Raw genomic sequence first — 15,548 nt, forward strand, 5'->3', positions numbered from 1 at the left:
AATGTTGTGAGAGCCACAGGTTCCAGAAGAGCTCCTTGAGGCTCCCTGTGGAACAGTGCAAACCCAGGGGTGATCCCCCAGCTCTGCCAGGGGTTTAGCAGAGCCCATTGAGCTGGGCTCCAGCTGCCAGTTCTGACCTCAGCCATCCCCCCTCAGGAAGCAGGGTTTTACCACAGCAGACACAGCTGTGGCTGCAGCACACAGTGCTCAGGAGTCAACCTTTACAGCTCCCCCCTGGAGAAGAAGTATCTTCTTCACTGTAGAAAGGGACCTCAGGTTTGTAACCCTTTAGGACAAAGGGTTCATTACTAAGGGCAAGCACAGGTACTACAGCAAAGGCAGGGAAGCAGATGCTGTATTATTTCAGGGAAACTTGCAGTGCTCAAAAGCTGTAACTAAGTTACAAAACCACATCTTTAAGCAGGATGTTTTACAAGTTGCATTTATTGAAACATGGTTGCAGAAGCTGCTGAGTCCACTGATGCCTACAAGAAAGTACAGAATCACCTCTCACCCCACCCCCAGCAGCTTTATGGCCCAGAGCCCCTGCTCAGGGCACAGCCGTGCAGCACTTTGACCCAACACACACTGGCTGCCCCCAGCAGCGGGGTGGCCTCCTTTGCTACCCCCAGTTGTCACTGTAACACTACAGGCCAGCGCTCAGCAAGAGGAGTGGCTGCTCAGGGCAGCTGCATGGCAAGAGCACTGCAGTCACACAGGACACAGATGCAAGTGTAGTTACAAGAAGCTGGAGGTCAAAAAGGAGTGAGTTCCAGTTTTTAAAAGGAAGATTTATTTAACAAGTTTCACTTAGCGCAATACACCTAAAAAGGAAATCACAATACAATGAAAGATTAAATCAAGGCCTCAGAATTTTATACGAACACCAAGACCAAAATCCTAAAGTAGCCGTATTGCGTCTCAACATGTTTCCCCCATTAACTTAAAAAAAAAAAAAAAAGCTTTAACATGCCTTACAGGATATTAAAAGAAATAAACTAGAACTAACATGCCAAATGTTCACTTTGATTTTCAGACACAGCTTCTATATTGGTTCTTTACAAAAAAGCATGTCTCTTTTCAACATGTATTCAAAACAGTGTCGGATGTAATATGGTATAAGAGCAACATTTAACATAATTCAAACAGCTTTAACCTAAATACGCTTACTGCTTAAATACACTCCTACAACAAAACTAACTTGAGAAACGCTCCAAATCGTTTAACAGTTAAAGTCTTTACTTGGTTATTACATCCTAGATGAATGTTCATTTCTGTATGTTCAAAAATACTGAACCTGAAGGGTTTTAAAACAATCCTGAATTCACTTACAGTAAAGCATAAATCACAAGCTCGTATTGCAAAACTGTTAAACTTAGTTTTTTGTTTTTTTGTTTTTTAAAAAAGATGCGACCAAAAGTCAGCGATTGGTTACATTCCCCAGCCACCACTCATGTTGGACATGTTGGACATGCCGCCCATGCCGTTCACTCCCATGGATGCGCGGTTCCCACTGCTGTAGTAGCTGCTGTTCATGGCGCCCTGGCTCCCGGGGTCTGAGGGGGAAACCGACAGCAGGTTCACAGCTGCCTCAGGCCGACTCGAAGCATCCTTGCCCCAACGCCTGTCCTTGCTGGGCCACCTCGTAAATACCGTCTACCGTGCCCAACGCTGCAAAGTGTCAGTTTACAGCTCCGTACCCAAAGTCAGTCACCGGTTGTTCAATGACAGCATGAGCTCTGCATCACCCCCCTTCCCAATCCAGAGCTTTAGCACCGCTCTGGGGGCATGGGGAGGACCCAGCCTCCCACATCCCCTCCCCCCCATTTGTACTGTGTTGAAACAAAGCTGGTCTCCAGCTTTTAGACTAAGAAAGGAAGTGATCAGAGCAATGCAAGTCTGGAGACTGGCATTTCCTACTCCTTTCAGAGTAAGTTTCCACATTTCTTCCCTCACCTTCCCATTTCTCTTTTGAATAGATTCCCCCCCTCCCAGTTACCCATTATTTTTAACATTCACAACAGCCACGTCTTCCAGGGCTTGTGCTGCCCAGGCTGTAGCACAACCCTTCAACACCAGTGAAGGGCATGTTCAGCCAGCAGCACCCAGCCCACCTGAAACCAGCAAAGAAATGCTCTTACCATAGCCACTCATGCTGCTTTGACCTCCATATCCTCCTCCATAACCCCCACTCAGCTGCTGGCTGCCTGGAGCACCATAACTGGATTGGCTTCCTTCCAAGGTAAGGATAAAAACGTTAAGAACTTGGCTGTCAAAGTCTGCTCATCATCAACAAACCCATCCCTCACCCAACAGCCCCAGCATTCTGCCACAGCCTCTCTCACACCCAGGGAACTTAAGTATACAAGGTAACAAATTCAAGGAAAGTGATCGGGTTTCTGAAGACACCCCTCCAGTCAAACAGGACTTCAAAAATTGCTTTTCCTTTTGAAGTTTCTCTGGACTGTACAGAACAGTGTGATGTTCTATTGGTCTGCATTATACATAAGACACCCCAAAAGACTTAAGCTTGGCTTTAAGTGACCTCACAGAGGACTGCTGCTGCCTGTCCAGAAGAGCACCAGCTCGTTAACTGGAGTTTGTATATGGTCCCAACAGACTTATTCCTGCTCCACACTGGTTGTGCACCACAGCACTGCTGTGGCTCACTTAAGCTCACTAACAACTGCTCTTCACCTCATCATTTGTACATCACTCCTACAAAGCTCTTTTGTAGTTCAAGTATCAGTATTAGACTTCAAACATTTTGTGATCAGAGTACTACAACAGCAGCAGTGTACCCACACCCCCACACCCTCGAGAAAGGAGCCCCCCCAGAAACCAACCCCACCTTCACCTCTAAGAAACCAGCCCAGTTGGGTGTCAAGAGGGTATCTGCCTTATAGACACAACAGCAATAGATTTGTGCTGCTAACAGACATTTTAGATTTTTAAACAATTCTGGGGTTTGCTAGAGCAATTCAGACAGTTTCTTCCCCAATTCCAAATACATTTCTCTCTCACCACCAAGACCAAGCTTGAGTGGCAGGTCACGTGCCACAGATACATCCTCTATCACCAGACTATGTCCCAAGAAGGGAGAGGGAAGGAGAATAAAAGGACAGGAGGAAGATCCCACTTTTGCACCACCCACATTCCCAGAAGCCACTCATCCCACCAGCCACCCCACACCACATTTTATTTAACCTAATAATTGTCAAATATATTCCCAAAAGGTTTACATACCTGCCAGTGTGCTAGTGTTCCAATCTTGGACTACCCCTTCTGATTCCTTGACTGTGTGAACAAAGACAGAATGCTGAATTTCAGTTTTGATCCAGGCACAGAATAAGCAGGAGCTGCACAAAATGTGCCAGCTTCCTTCAATAGCAAGCACCTGTTTAAAAGTGCAGCGAGACCATCACACATACCCATTGCTCCCATCATCTGACTGCCATAGGCACCACCAGTTCCTCCTGCTGTAGAATTCAGGAAGAGTTCTACATATCTGTGTTCTGAAAGAAGAAAGTTTTGCCATGAGACCATGCAGCTTGTCTCACTGCAAGTGAAGCTGCAGTAAAATCCTTGGCATTCCAGTGACAGCACATGCCCTACAGCTGCACTGCTGTCATTTCCCTAAATCCACCTATTCCGAGCAGCCAGACTTACGCATATTTGCTTTGTCTTTGGACATAGCAGCCACTGCATCCTCGTGAGTAGCAAATTCAACGTCTGCCTCTCCAGTTACTCTGCCATCTGGTCCAATTTCAATGTGTACTCTTACAGGGTTCAGAGGTGAGAAGAACTACACACGGAACAGTCACACAGATTAAAACGCACCGATGCAACAGCTGGGGTTTACAAGCAGCCCTGTTCCATAAAGGAACACTCTCCAGCTGCAGTGCAGCTGGCATGTCCAACGAGGACCACAGGACCCGAAGGCATGCACAAGGGAAGGGAGCAGCATTTGGGACTCACGTTGTAGATGTCGTTCTCCGTGGCTCTGTAGGGCAGACCTCGCATGTGGACGCAGTGGCCAGTGGTGCTCTGGAAGGTGGACGATCCGTCGCCGTACCTGTGGTCCGACATCCCTGCAGAGAAAAGAGTCCATTCTAGGTCTTTCAGATGTATTTTAGTTTCTTTTGACACATGTCGTAAGTTCAGTTACTGTTCCTATTAGAGATCTCTTACCTCTTCCAAATCTATCAGAACCAAACCCATAGCCATCATTATACCCATTGTAGTCATCATAACCTCCATAACCTAGAAACAGATTGGACATGTTCATTTCAACTACACAAAGATCCAAATAAACGTTCATTTCGACTACAGAAAGATCCAAATACACACGTACACACTGCAAACAACAGCTTACAAAGTTTCATTTCTTCTACAAGAACTAAAGCCAAGGACACATACAAACCAGCAGTTACAAAGCAGGGAAGACACTACCAGGTCCAAGTGTTGCTGCTTTTCATACGAGCAGCTCCCTCGGACTCTGTGCACTTACCTCCTCCGTAGGCTCCACGCCTCATTCTCTCCAAGCTACTTCCTCTACCCAGGCTGTTATATCCGCGCGTAAGACCGGGCCTGTCGTACGGACCAGGCCTCTGCATTGCCAACAGCTTGCGAGGAGGGTCGTAGTGAGTGCGCACTTCTGCTCGGCTACTCTTGAAGATCTCAATGTACCTACAAGTGTTTCCACAGGAACAAGTCAGTCTTTGATCTCTTCCACAAACACCTCACAACTTCACATTACAACAAGCCATTTAGTCATAGCCTTGACACTGGCGGTAATTTTAAGCCAGGTTTCCTTACATTATGTAGGCAATGACATTCTATTTTATGCTACATTACAATCAAATCAGTGTATTTTCAAGAAATTAAAATTACTGAAGGGTTTATGTGCTCCTCATACTTGGCAGTATCCCAGCCTTAAGGGTGGGGGAGCAGTACTGATTTCCCCACCCACCTCCCCCCAATTTAAGGTGTTAGTCAAAAAACGTAGGAGGGACTGGCGTCCACTCAACTCAGCACCATTTTGCTTGAGGCAATGGAAACAGAGGGTTAAAAACCTGGTCTCCACCAAGAGTTTAACCCATCAGGATGCCACAAAAAGCTCTGCATGTACTAGTGAACCCAGCCTATGCTTCAGTGATTCAGCGTAGGCAAAAGGTGCATGCTTCAATGAAAAATAGTCACAAGTAAAATAGAATAAAAACCCTTTGTGACAATTTCTTGAAAGCTATGCTTATTACATTGAAGATTAATACAGTAAGTAAATTTGTTACATTTCAACTTATAAAACAAGTTTAGAAAGTATCACATTTTCTTATGGTAGTAAGAGTACTGTGCATGTCTTTAGAGCTAAAGGCAGAATTGGTGCTATTTGAGAAGTTAAAGCCATAGTCTCTCAACTTTGTCACTTCCAAGCTATCAGTTTTGCACTCCTGTTATTACTCAGGTTTCAAAGCACAATTTAGTTTAGCCCAATTTTATCTTGCATGTTTTGGGTAGATCCAAACAGTCTGTGCCACAGATGTAGCAATCAATGGCTTTACTCATCACTGAGTTAGGGACCAAAACACTGTTTTGATTTGGATGTTAACACTTTCAGAAGAGAGAATATGGATTTAATTGTTTACCATAAGAAAAGTGACAGAGCCAACCAACCATCCATCCCCACCTGTGCCCTATTCTTTCCTTGTGTTTCTTTAGAGCCTTTTCAGCTATTTCCTGTGAAGCAAACTGCACGAAGGCCTCCCCCGTACTCCTCCCCTGGAAGTCCACCGGCAATGTTATCCCATTTGGCACGATTTCCAACCCTTCAACCCAAGGACAAATAACCCCAGTAGGGGGGCAATATTAACATCACAAGCCCAGTCATGAGTTTTTTCTTATAGCTTTAAAAACACCAGAATTTAAACACTTTTAAGTGAATGGTATGTTGATTCTAGAACACCAGAAGAAAAAAAGGCACGTCAACAAAGAGCTCCACGATCACATACCATTCAGTTCAGGTTCTTAACCCACCCTGCAGAGCACAGAAATGCTCTGAGAGTCAGGAACAACTCCTCAGAGAAGGCATCTAATGCAGGGTGCATTAAGAACCTCACATATTATTACAAACCTCTTCAATTCTGTGAAAGTATTTAAGACGAACTTTTTAAGAGAACTTAAAATTCAAACACAGCAAATTAAACAGCTTTATATAGAACAAGTAATTTTACCAGAAGTCACTCAAATAAAATAATTAAGTCTTATGCAAACATCAAGTTTCAGCATTGATTTTTTTTATCTTTAGGAGTGCTTAATTAAGAAAAAAATCATGAAGTAATTTTAAAGTATTAGTTCCTGAACAGAAAAGGCACATTTTGTATATTAAGCACATTAACAGTTTTTAAAGCTTGAATTACTTCACCAAGTAAGAAAAAAACAGCTTAAAACGTACATGCTTAGAAATTGCTTGTTCATATCACCGATTCAGAAAACAAAAAACAAGTCCTGAAGTTGTAAAATTGGAAATATTTCTACTGTATTTTAAAGTAAAACAGTAAGTTCAATTATATCTTGTTATAGCAAAACATTTAGAAATCTACTATTTTGAAAATACTATCAAAATGAAATCCTAAAGAAATCAATAGCTTTTATTCTTAGGCATTTTTAATAGTTTGTAATTCCAGTTTCTAAAACATACGGTAGCTGCAAAAAAAGTAAAAAATTAGTCAAAATAAGACATTATCTCTTCATCCACAAAAACTTTGAGCTAGGTATCAAGGGTTTCTTTCTTTCCCCATAGAAAGAGAAGGGGGCAAATCTGTACTTGGGTAGAGTTCAACAGGTTGTTTTTCTCTGGACTTTCATTCAGTACTAAATCTATGCTTGGAAGCAGCCATGGGCTCAATGCCTGCCCTTTCTCAGATCCTGCTCCTCACACAGAGTCCGGAGGTGAGGGTGTTGTACATCCTTCACTGACAGGGTAAAGCAGCAGAGACTGGGGGTGGAAATATCCTCTCACCTGAATTGTTCACTTTAATTTGGAAGGCAAGACACTTGTTTTCTGCAATGCTTACATGGAACAATATGTCCCACTAAGTATATATTCAAGTAGCTCTTTGGCATTCCCTAAATTATGATCAGGTACTTCAGGAATTGATCCAATGGATCCCTCAAGCACATATAACTAATAAAAAATTGGTTTATCTAGTTTTAATACCCATAAATACTGTTGGAAGGACTACAGGGCAATCCATGTTTCTTTGGTTTGTCGGGGTTTTTTTTTTTTTAGCATAAACCAATAGTGCTATAGCTACTACTTTTATCCCACATACCTGAAAAAAACTGTACAATTTCTTCTTTACTACAGCCAAATGGGAGTCCTCTAAGACGTACAAAACCATCATTAGCTGTATCAGGGCTGTTGGGACCAGTATGCTTCAGAACCCAATCCATTTCAACGTTGTTTGACTTGAAAACTGTAAAAGGCACTTAGAATTAATGCATTCTGGAAAAAGCAACGGCTTTAAAAGTCATTTGCCTTGAAACTAGTCAACTTATGATATACAAGTCCATTTGTCCTTCCACATGCATTTTAAAGAGATAAAGAAACAATCAACCAAAAACCCATCAAGCACGAACACATGTAAGTCAGTTACTAGACCAACTGAGTCAAACCTTCAACATATCTGTGTCCCATTGTTTCTCTGTCTTTTTTCAGGGCCAATTTCACATCCTCCTCTGATTCAAGTTCAGCAAATGCTTCTCCACTTGGCCTGCCCTCCCTGGTGTAGATGAAACGGATACCCAGAGCCCCATTCAGAATTTTGCAATCTGAAAACGAAATAGAAAGGTCAGAATTAATTTAGTTATAACAGGAACATTGTGACTTTACAAGTTGCATATATTCTAAAAAGAAAAACGTAGCAACAACTATCAAGTTGTAACAAGATGACAAAACCACCAAACCAGCAGTATTCTTGTTACAACCTTACAATGACCAAAGAGACTAACTAAAATTAAGTTACTCTTCTAGTCAAACCTACAGATTGGCAACTACAAATTATCTATCCATTTTCAAACCTTCTCTGCCTCAAGTTAAATGCACTATCTGCTTTTGATCTTAACTTTCTCATCAGCTTAAAACAAATAAGCAATAATAGCAATCAGTGCAAGTGTAATAAACTAAATCAGAACCAAGTCCAATTCATCAAATTCCTGAAGCAGCTTTAAAATCTCCAGCCACCGCAGAAAGCATGTGTTTCTCACTACAATTCATTACTGCAGAATGCTACTAATTCGGGGCAAGGACACACAGAATGAACACAAGAGAGCCTGTTAGGACAACACAGAGAATTAAACTGATTTAGTTTAATCTCAAGCAAGAATTCTGAAGTTTTCTTTAAAATGGAAGCTTCTCTTTCCTGGTTGCTCAAGCAGCGAAGGCAACCGTGGCCATCCCAGCAACGTGCAGACTAAGCCCCTTTGTGTGGAGTTCCTGCTCACACAAGCACGGCTTTGCATACCGGGCCCTGCCTGAAGCACTTGTTGCATTACAAACTTCACTGGCTCCTGAATGATTCCTGCTGCTGCTCCCTGCAGCGTTCCCACCGGCACAGAGTCCCCGGGAGGGATGCAGGATCCAGACAACAGAGCCCGAACCCTCTCTGACACCCCCATCCTCCCCGGCCCCACTTACCAGAGAAGAATCTCTGTACCTCCTCGGTGGAGCAGGACCAAGGCAGCCCCCGGACTTTCACCACGTATCCCTCGCTGCTCTCCGTGTTGAGCATCACATTGGGGGTGAGGCTCTGCTCTGTCTCGGCTTCTGTGGTTGCTGGAGAAGACCAGAACGGGCCCTTTGAGACTCGTGCTCAGCACGGCCGCCACCCGCACCCCCTCAGAGCGCCCGGCGGCCCCCCTGGCCTGTGCCCTGGCCCTCCCCGAGCCTCCTCTGCCTCGGCGCTGCGCCTCACTCTCCGCGCCGCTCCGCCCCCGGCTCCGCGCCCTGCCCCTTCCGCCGCACGCACACATGGTGGGGCCCGCGCTGGTTTAGGCTTCCGAGCCTGATCCGCTGTCCGTAAAAGAAAGAGCGCCTAGTCCCGGTCAGGCGGCACGCGAGCGGGCGAGCCTGTGGCGAGAGCGCGGCCTAGGAACATGGCGGGCGGGTGCTCCGCTTCCGCTGGCGGCCTCCGCCGCAACAAAGAGCGCGGGCCCGGACGCCGCCCTGGCGGCCCGCGGCCCCGGCGATGGCGCAAGCGCCCGCGCGGGTTCGGGGAGAAGCGACGTGTGGCCGCTGGTGCGTGTGCGTGGAGCGGGCACAGAGCAACCGGGCACCGGTTTGAGCGCGCGAGCCCCGCGCCAGTCGCGCTCACGGGAAGGAGCGGCTTGCAGCGTTGGCCGGATCGTGCGCGTGCGCGCTGGGGCCCGGCCCGCCCCCGGACACCCCGCGCGCGCGCCGCCTGTCCGCGGCCTGTGCGCACGCGCCCGCCCGCCCGCCACGCGCGCCGAACAAAGCCCCGGCCCGCGTCCCCGACGCCGCTCATGCGCATGCCCCGCACGCCCCTCAGCCCCCCCTCACCCTCACACCGCCCGCCCGGGCCGGTCCCGGTGCCGACACTCGGCCCGCACCGACAGCGAGGGCGCTCTGGCTGCACAGAGGTGTGTGGGAACTAGCACTTACCAGCTTCAAATGCTGACGCTACCCCACGCGAAACAATCTGCTCGCTTCGGTCACTGAAGCCTGGTGTGTTTGGAGGAGATGGGGAGAGAAGAGACAATGGGTCACAATTATCATAAAAGAAAGGAAAAGTTTACTCCCTCCCGTCTCCTCCAAACACACCAGACCTGGCTAGATTTCACCCTGAATCTCGTAGTTAGAGGAAGGAGTTACAGGAGTAACTCACCACCTAAGAATTCTCCATGCCCTCTCCTTCCACTGGAAAGAACAAGCAGCTCATGTTTCAACTTGCCCACGCAGGGGGTAGGGGACCCGTGCCCAGAGGTGAGCAGGCTCCATAAAGCCCCTGACATGGGTTATTTGGAGCCCAGAAGCTGTTCAGAGCTGCCTCTGGATGAACATCATTCGTCCATGCATGCTTCTCCAGTCAGTACCAAAAAGGACTGCAAACCTGCCTCATCTCTCACGTAAGTCCTTGAGGTGTTTACTGTAAAAACACCGATCTGGACCACTAACAACTACCGAACTGCCACACCTAGAGGATTTTTGAAAAATGAAAAAAAAACCAAACCAAACCAAAACAACCCCGCATACTCAGGATACTTCTGTAAATCGAGCACACGGCGCAGTCGTTTGCACTAATGCAAATCTGCTCAGTGAGTGGAACCGCGTTAGTCATTTCCCGCACAAAGCTGCCCTGCCCCATTTCAGCCGCCAAACGCCCATTTCGGAATCCCGCGGCGGCAGGAGCGGGGTACAAGGGGCGGCAGGAGGGGGCAGCGCCTCCGCCTCTCCCCGGGGAGCGGCCATCCCGCCCACCGGCGGGCGGGATACTTAAAACTGCGCGGGAGCTGCTGGGAACCCCCTGGGCTCCCGCTCCGAAAAGCCATGTCCACCCCCGCCAAGCGGCACTGCCAGAGCCCGGCCGGCTCCCTCGACTCCAGCTTCCAGAAGCGCCTCAGGAAAGTTTCCATCGAGGGGAACATCGGTGAGTTCGGCGGCGCGGGATAGGGGCCGGCCGGGGGGTCAGCACAGGAGCGCGCCGAGGGGCTGGGATGGGGGAGGAGGAGGGGAGAGGGCAATGCGGGGCTTGTCCGCCCGGCTCTGCGGGCAGCGAGGGGCTCTGCAGGGAGAACGGGGTCGGGATCACGTCGGGAAACCACTGCCACGGCCGGGTGCCCGTCGTGCCCCCTACGCGCAGAGGACTGTGGAGAATGAGCTCCGCGGGACGCGCTGCCCGTTCCGCTCCGCCCGCGCCAATTCCCGGCGCCTGCGCGGCCGCTCCGGCTCTGCCCCCGCCGCCGCGCCGAGCTCCGCCGCCGCCAAGCTCCTAAAATGTCCGGCTCGTGTCTTATCGCCCGCCTGGCCCGGGCGCGGCCCTTCTGGTGCCGCAGATTAGCGCCGTTTTCGCCCCGGGAGCCCCGCGCCCCGAATGCCGCACCGACTGCCCCTCACAGACCTCACCGCTGCCCCTGTACCCGTCACCTACCACCGCTCTGATCAACCCCTAGTGAACTTCTCATATCTCCTGCAGCTGCAGGGAAGTCAACGTTTGTGAGCCTGCTGGAGAAGCACAGCGATGAGTGGGAGATCATTCCCGAGCCCATCGCCAAGTGGTGCAATGTCCAGACAACCGAGGATGAGTATCAGGTAGCTGTGCGGGATGTGGGTCAGGACAACCAAACTGCAAGGAATTTTGTGATGAGGGAGCTATGCCAAAATCCAACCGTACTTAGTCTGCAGTAGCCAGAGTCATCCCCACTATCATACCAGTCGGTCAGGCACTCAGAAATGTTAAGGCAAGATACTACTGAATGTATATTCCAAATCATATCCCTACTCCACAGAATCACACTAAAATGTGGAACTCGACAAACAACCTACTTAAAGAAGCAGTTATGACTACTACAATCACCTGACAAAAAAGTCTCTTTGATCCTATGCTAAGCATTTTCCTTACAAAAAAAAAAAAAACCAAAAAAACACCCAACACACAAAAAACACAAGTGTATGAATTCTCACTTTAACAAACCAGAATTCCAGATTGAGAAAAGGAAATAAAAATCCTGCAAATATCTGGTATTGAATTTTTTTCTCTTGCCTTCTAGGAACTTTCAACATCTCAGAAGAGTGGAGGAAATCTGCTTCAAATGCTGTACGACAAACCCACAAGATGGGCTTACACCTTTCAGACTTATGCTTGCTTGAGCCGAGTAAGAGCACAGTTAAAACCAGTCTCAGCAAAGCTACAGGAAGCAGAACATCCAGTGCAATTTTTTGAGAGATCTGTGTACAGTGACAGGTAATTATTCTCACAGCACAGCAAGAACTCACATTAATAGCTCCAGGTCTTTAAAGACATAGAGCTGGAGAACACTTGATATTAAAATAATACCTGCAGGGAGCAGGCTTGATTAAGGGCAGACATTTTTTCAGTACCATGATTTCTGTTCTAATGACAAGTGTTTTGGTAGTTCATTTTTGTCATTCCTGGCATGAGACTGATGTCTTTCATTGCAGATATGTATTTGCTTCTAACCTGTTTGAGTCTGGGAACATTAATGAAACAGAGTGGTCTATTTATCAGGACTGGCACACATGGCTCTTGAATCAGTTTCAATCAGATATAGAACTGGATGGCATGATCTACCTCAGAACCACACCCCAGGTATGCTCACTGAAGGTGAAAGTTTTTCAGTTCCAACTTCATTTTCCAGGGGCTTAACAGGGTACAAAAAAAGTTATTACAGACTTAACTTGTTTATGTTCAGCCAAGCATTTAAAATTAATGCTCACTAATGTCCAGCATTAGTCCTCCTGAGTTAAGGACCACTTGATCCTTTGAGCTGATTTAACCTACAACACATGATTAATGACCACATTTATGCTTCTTTTTCTTTTTCCAGAAATGCATGGAAAGGCTACAGATGAGGGGAAGAGAAGAGGAACAAGGAATTGAGCTTGAGTATTTGGAAAACCTCCACTATAAACACGAAACCTGGCTCCATGAAAGGACTATGAGGTAGGAACCCATTTTCTGTAGCAAGTTTCAACTTGCAGGCAAGGTTCTTTCAGCTTTATACTAAAGTTGATAAAACCAAAGTTTAAGTCTAGCTTCACTCAGGCACACTTGAAAGGATTTATTTTTAGACCCACTTCTCAGTTTTCAAAGATGGAACTTCATCTAATTTGAAACCTTTGTTAAGCATTAGCTCCAACTAGGAAGCTTTATAGCTGTAACTCCAGCAAGGATATGGATTTTGCTAATTGGAAGGGCACAGGAATAGGGCAGATGAAATAGTTTTCAATGGCCAATCACAGAAGTCACTTACTAAGCAGCTTTGTGTTCCAGTGCATGGGGGGGCAAGGTCCCAACTACCTTTAAACTTGCAGGACTATATTTCAACAAAGTTTAGTTTATTTTGAAGCCAGGATTAATATTTACTCAGAAAGGCTTTTGGCAGACGCTGTTACACACAAGAAATCCAATCAGCAACTGAGTGATCTCTGCACACCAACTTCCTTATTCTTACCAGCTTTCCCATCTAAGGGATCTCTAAACGTGAAAGCAGACTTCAAGTTTTCCTCTAAAGGAGCCCAAAATCCTCTACTGACTGAGAAGCACTACAATTCTAGGAAAAGTACATTATCAGTCACATCTACTTTCCTAAGTTTGATGTAGGATTACCCAAATGCTTTGGAGACAGAAGGCAGCAAATAGTGTGGAATTTTGGGAATGCATATGTTGTGTACTCATTCCAAACTTGTAAGCAAGCATTTCCTGTGTTTTTCACAGAATCACTTGAAGTCTGCAAGCACAAGTTAGAATGTTGTTCAGCACACTTACTACATTTCCACACTTAAAAGAATAACTACTGCTTGAAGAGAAAAACACATCCAGTTGCACAACTACTGCTCCCATCTGTTCTTAAACTGAAGCCAAAATGGTCTTGCTTATCTCTAAGACATTTTAAATATCTGTCTTATAACCTGTTAAAGAGGCCATCCCCACGCAAGGAAGCTTTAAAAATGCATATTAGTAAATGGATTACATGGGGGAAGACTCAGGGTAAGCGATACTTTAAAAAAGTACTCACTCTTACAGAATCAATTCCTGATGATTGATTCTGGGACAGAAAGAATGGGATAAAGAAAGCTAAAGTAAAAAAACAAACTATCTTTTCCTCTCACTTGTACATAACAAATAGATACTAAGAACCCAGATTTGTGAAATCTAGGGAAGTTGTGGTGATACCATGTTGACTGGGTTACACAAGAGCAATTAAGGACAAACTTGACTTGGGCTTTACACTTAAGTCATGGCCATCAGCATTAACATCTCAGGTGCACGTAGTAATCTGACTAATGCTGCACCCTTGGAAAGCAACTAAAGAACTGGAGTCTTATGCACAATACTTTATGCCATGTTCTTCCATTTAACAGAGTTGATTTTGAGAACCTCAAAGAGATTCCTATTCTAGTTTTGGATGTTAATGAAGATTTTAAAAATGATGAGATTAAACAGGAGTACCTGATCGATAAGGTAAGTAGCAAATATTGTTTCTCTGTATCTGCTTTTCTTCTGTAGTTATCAATTTATGTTCTTAAAATTTGTGATGAAGTGCTTATTTGAGGCTTGTAAAAATCATTCTCCTTCGAGATCTTTCTGCCCCCTCACACAACACATCTGACAAAGGTTATACACAGGGCTCAGTTTCCTGAAGAGTTCCAAATGCATGAAATGAGACTTCCAAGTAGAGTTGGGAAGAAAAGTAAACAGCCATTTGAGGAAACAAGGTGGCAGTAAAGAGGTCACTTGAGTTAAAATGGTGTTTACCAGCTCCAAGGAAAGGCAAGCCTTAGGGAGTAAATGCTGGAGCAGTGTGTTGTGTGCCCAGGCTGTGGCAAAAAAAAAAATAGCCAAAACTCCTTAAAAGCATGGGTATGTGCTCTTCTACCAAACCCTCCTCCATCTTGTTCTGGGTCATCAATTTGAGATTACTGCAGAATGACTCCTTCAAGCCAAACCTAATCCCCCCCATTAAATAGCTCAAAATAAACCAGGAAGGGGAGTGCACTGTTCAGTTGTGGAGGTATTTCTTATTATATCCTCATAGAAACCAGCAATTAACAGCTTAGAGTTCTGTACAGACTACACTCAGACATGCCACCTTTAACCTTGCCCCTCTGAAAGGCCACTAGCATTTCAGGTCACGAATTAAAAATGTAGGGGCAAAACATCCTTGGAAACTGTATAGTAACAAACTATTTGTTTCCAAACAAAGGGAAAAGCCTGGTATTTCAGATTTTAATACATCAAATATTATATATACTTTTTTGTTTTTGACAGGTCAAGTCTTTCCTGACTTCTTAAGAAGATGAAAATTAATTCAAACAACAAGTCCCTGAAGTTCCAGATTTAGACTTATCAATCAGTGTGTTCAAGAATTTACTTTAACCAAATGCATTACCTGTATAGCTTATTTTAAAGCAAGACCAAAACGTAAAATATCATTTGGGGTTTTTTCCCTTGTCTGACTTGTGTGAGTTTGATAGTTTTCTGTATAGCTAAAACAAACAAATATGGGGCACTTCGATAATGTTTTTCCTGTGTATTCTCCACTGTTTAATAAAGATTAAAAGTCCTACTGCCTATGAGCTGTTTGTCCCCGCGGGGGAGCTCAGCGGTTGTCAATGGCTGACACCCAGTAAACAGATAGCAGGCGCTGAGCTGGGTTGTTTTGCAATAACTGGCACGGGTTCACCATTTTAAGACGAGACTGTTATGGCGTCCAGAAAAACCTTTACTTTCAACTTCTGCTTAATCGCGTGACCGTTCCCACCGGCTTTAACGCTACTTAAGACTGGACGT

At 45.7% G+C, this 15,548-nt stretch overlaps 2 protein-coding genes across 5 annotated transcripts; one reads left to right on the top strand and one right to left on the bottom strand.

Moving 5' to 3' along the window:
- Positions 1-426: 426 nt before the first annotated feature.
- Positions 427-9,805, bottom strand: HNRNPH1 (heterogeneous nuclear ribonucleoprotein H1). Of its 3 annotated transcripts, none has more exons than XM_029962990.1 (13): positions 9,680-9,804; positions 8,696-8,833; positions 7,675-7,830; positions 7,332-7,475; positions 5,687-5,825; positions 4,511-4,689; positions 4,192-4,263; positions 3,979-4,112; positions 3,670-3,805; positions 3,432-3,515; positions 3,247-3,297; positions 2,142-2,234; positions 427-1,556 (listed from the first exon to the last, which is right to left on the bottom strand). In XM_029962990.1, exons 2-13 carry the CDS (start codon positions 8,787-8,789, stop codon positions 1,432-1,434), a joined length of 1,407 nt encoding a protein of 468 aa, XP_029818850.1. In that variant the 5' UTR covers positions 8,790-8,833; positions 9,680-9,804; the 3' UTR covers positions 427-1,431. The 3 variants fall into 3 exon arrangements, with proteins under 3 accessions (XP_029818850.1, XP_029818852.1, XP_029818851.1); XM_029962992.1 differs by having other exon boundaries at positions 427-1,671; XM_029962991.1 differs by having other exon boundaries at positions 949-1,556; positions 3,979-4,091; positions 9,680-9,805.
- A 651-nt stretch (positions 9,806-10,456) lies between these two features.
- On the top strand, positions 10,457-15,321 carry LOC103755121 (deoxycytidine kinase). 2 transcript variants are annotated; one of them, XM_008921030.4, is made up of 7 exons: positions 10,457-10,664; positions 11,211-11,326; positions 11,785-11,978; positions 12,197-12,344; positions 12,583-12,698; positions 14,120-14,219; positions 15,027-15,321. In XM_008921030.4, the coding sequence occupies exons 1-7, from the start codon at positions 10,565-10,567 to the stop codon at positions 15,048-15,050; spliced, it is 798 nt and encodes a 265-aa protein (XP_008919278.1). In that variant the 5' UTR covers positions 10,457-10,564; the 3' UTR covers positions 15,051-15,321. The 2 variants fall into 2 exon arrangements, with proteins under 2 accessions (XP_008919278.1, XP_025751792.1); XM_025896007.2 differs by lacking the exon at positions 15,027-15,321 and having other exon boundaries at positions 14,120-14,279.
- The last annotated feature ends 227 nt before the right edge of the window (positions 15,322-15,548 follow it).

Source organism: Manacus vitellinus, unplaced genomic scaffold, assembly GCF_001715985.3.
Source record: "Manacus vitellinus isolate BGI_N305 unplaced genomic scaffold, ASM171598v3 scaffold_51_pilon, whole genome shotgun sequence".
Taxonomy (NCBI): domain Eukaryota; kingdom Metazoa; phylum Chordata; class Aves; order Passeriformes; family Pipridae; genus Manacus; species Manacus vitellinus.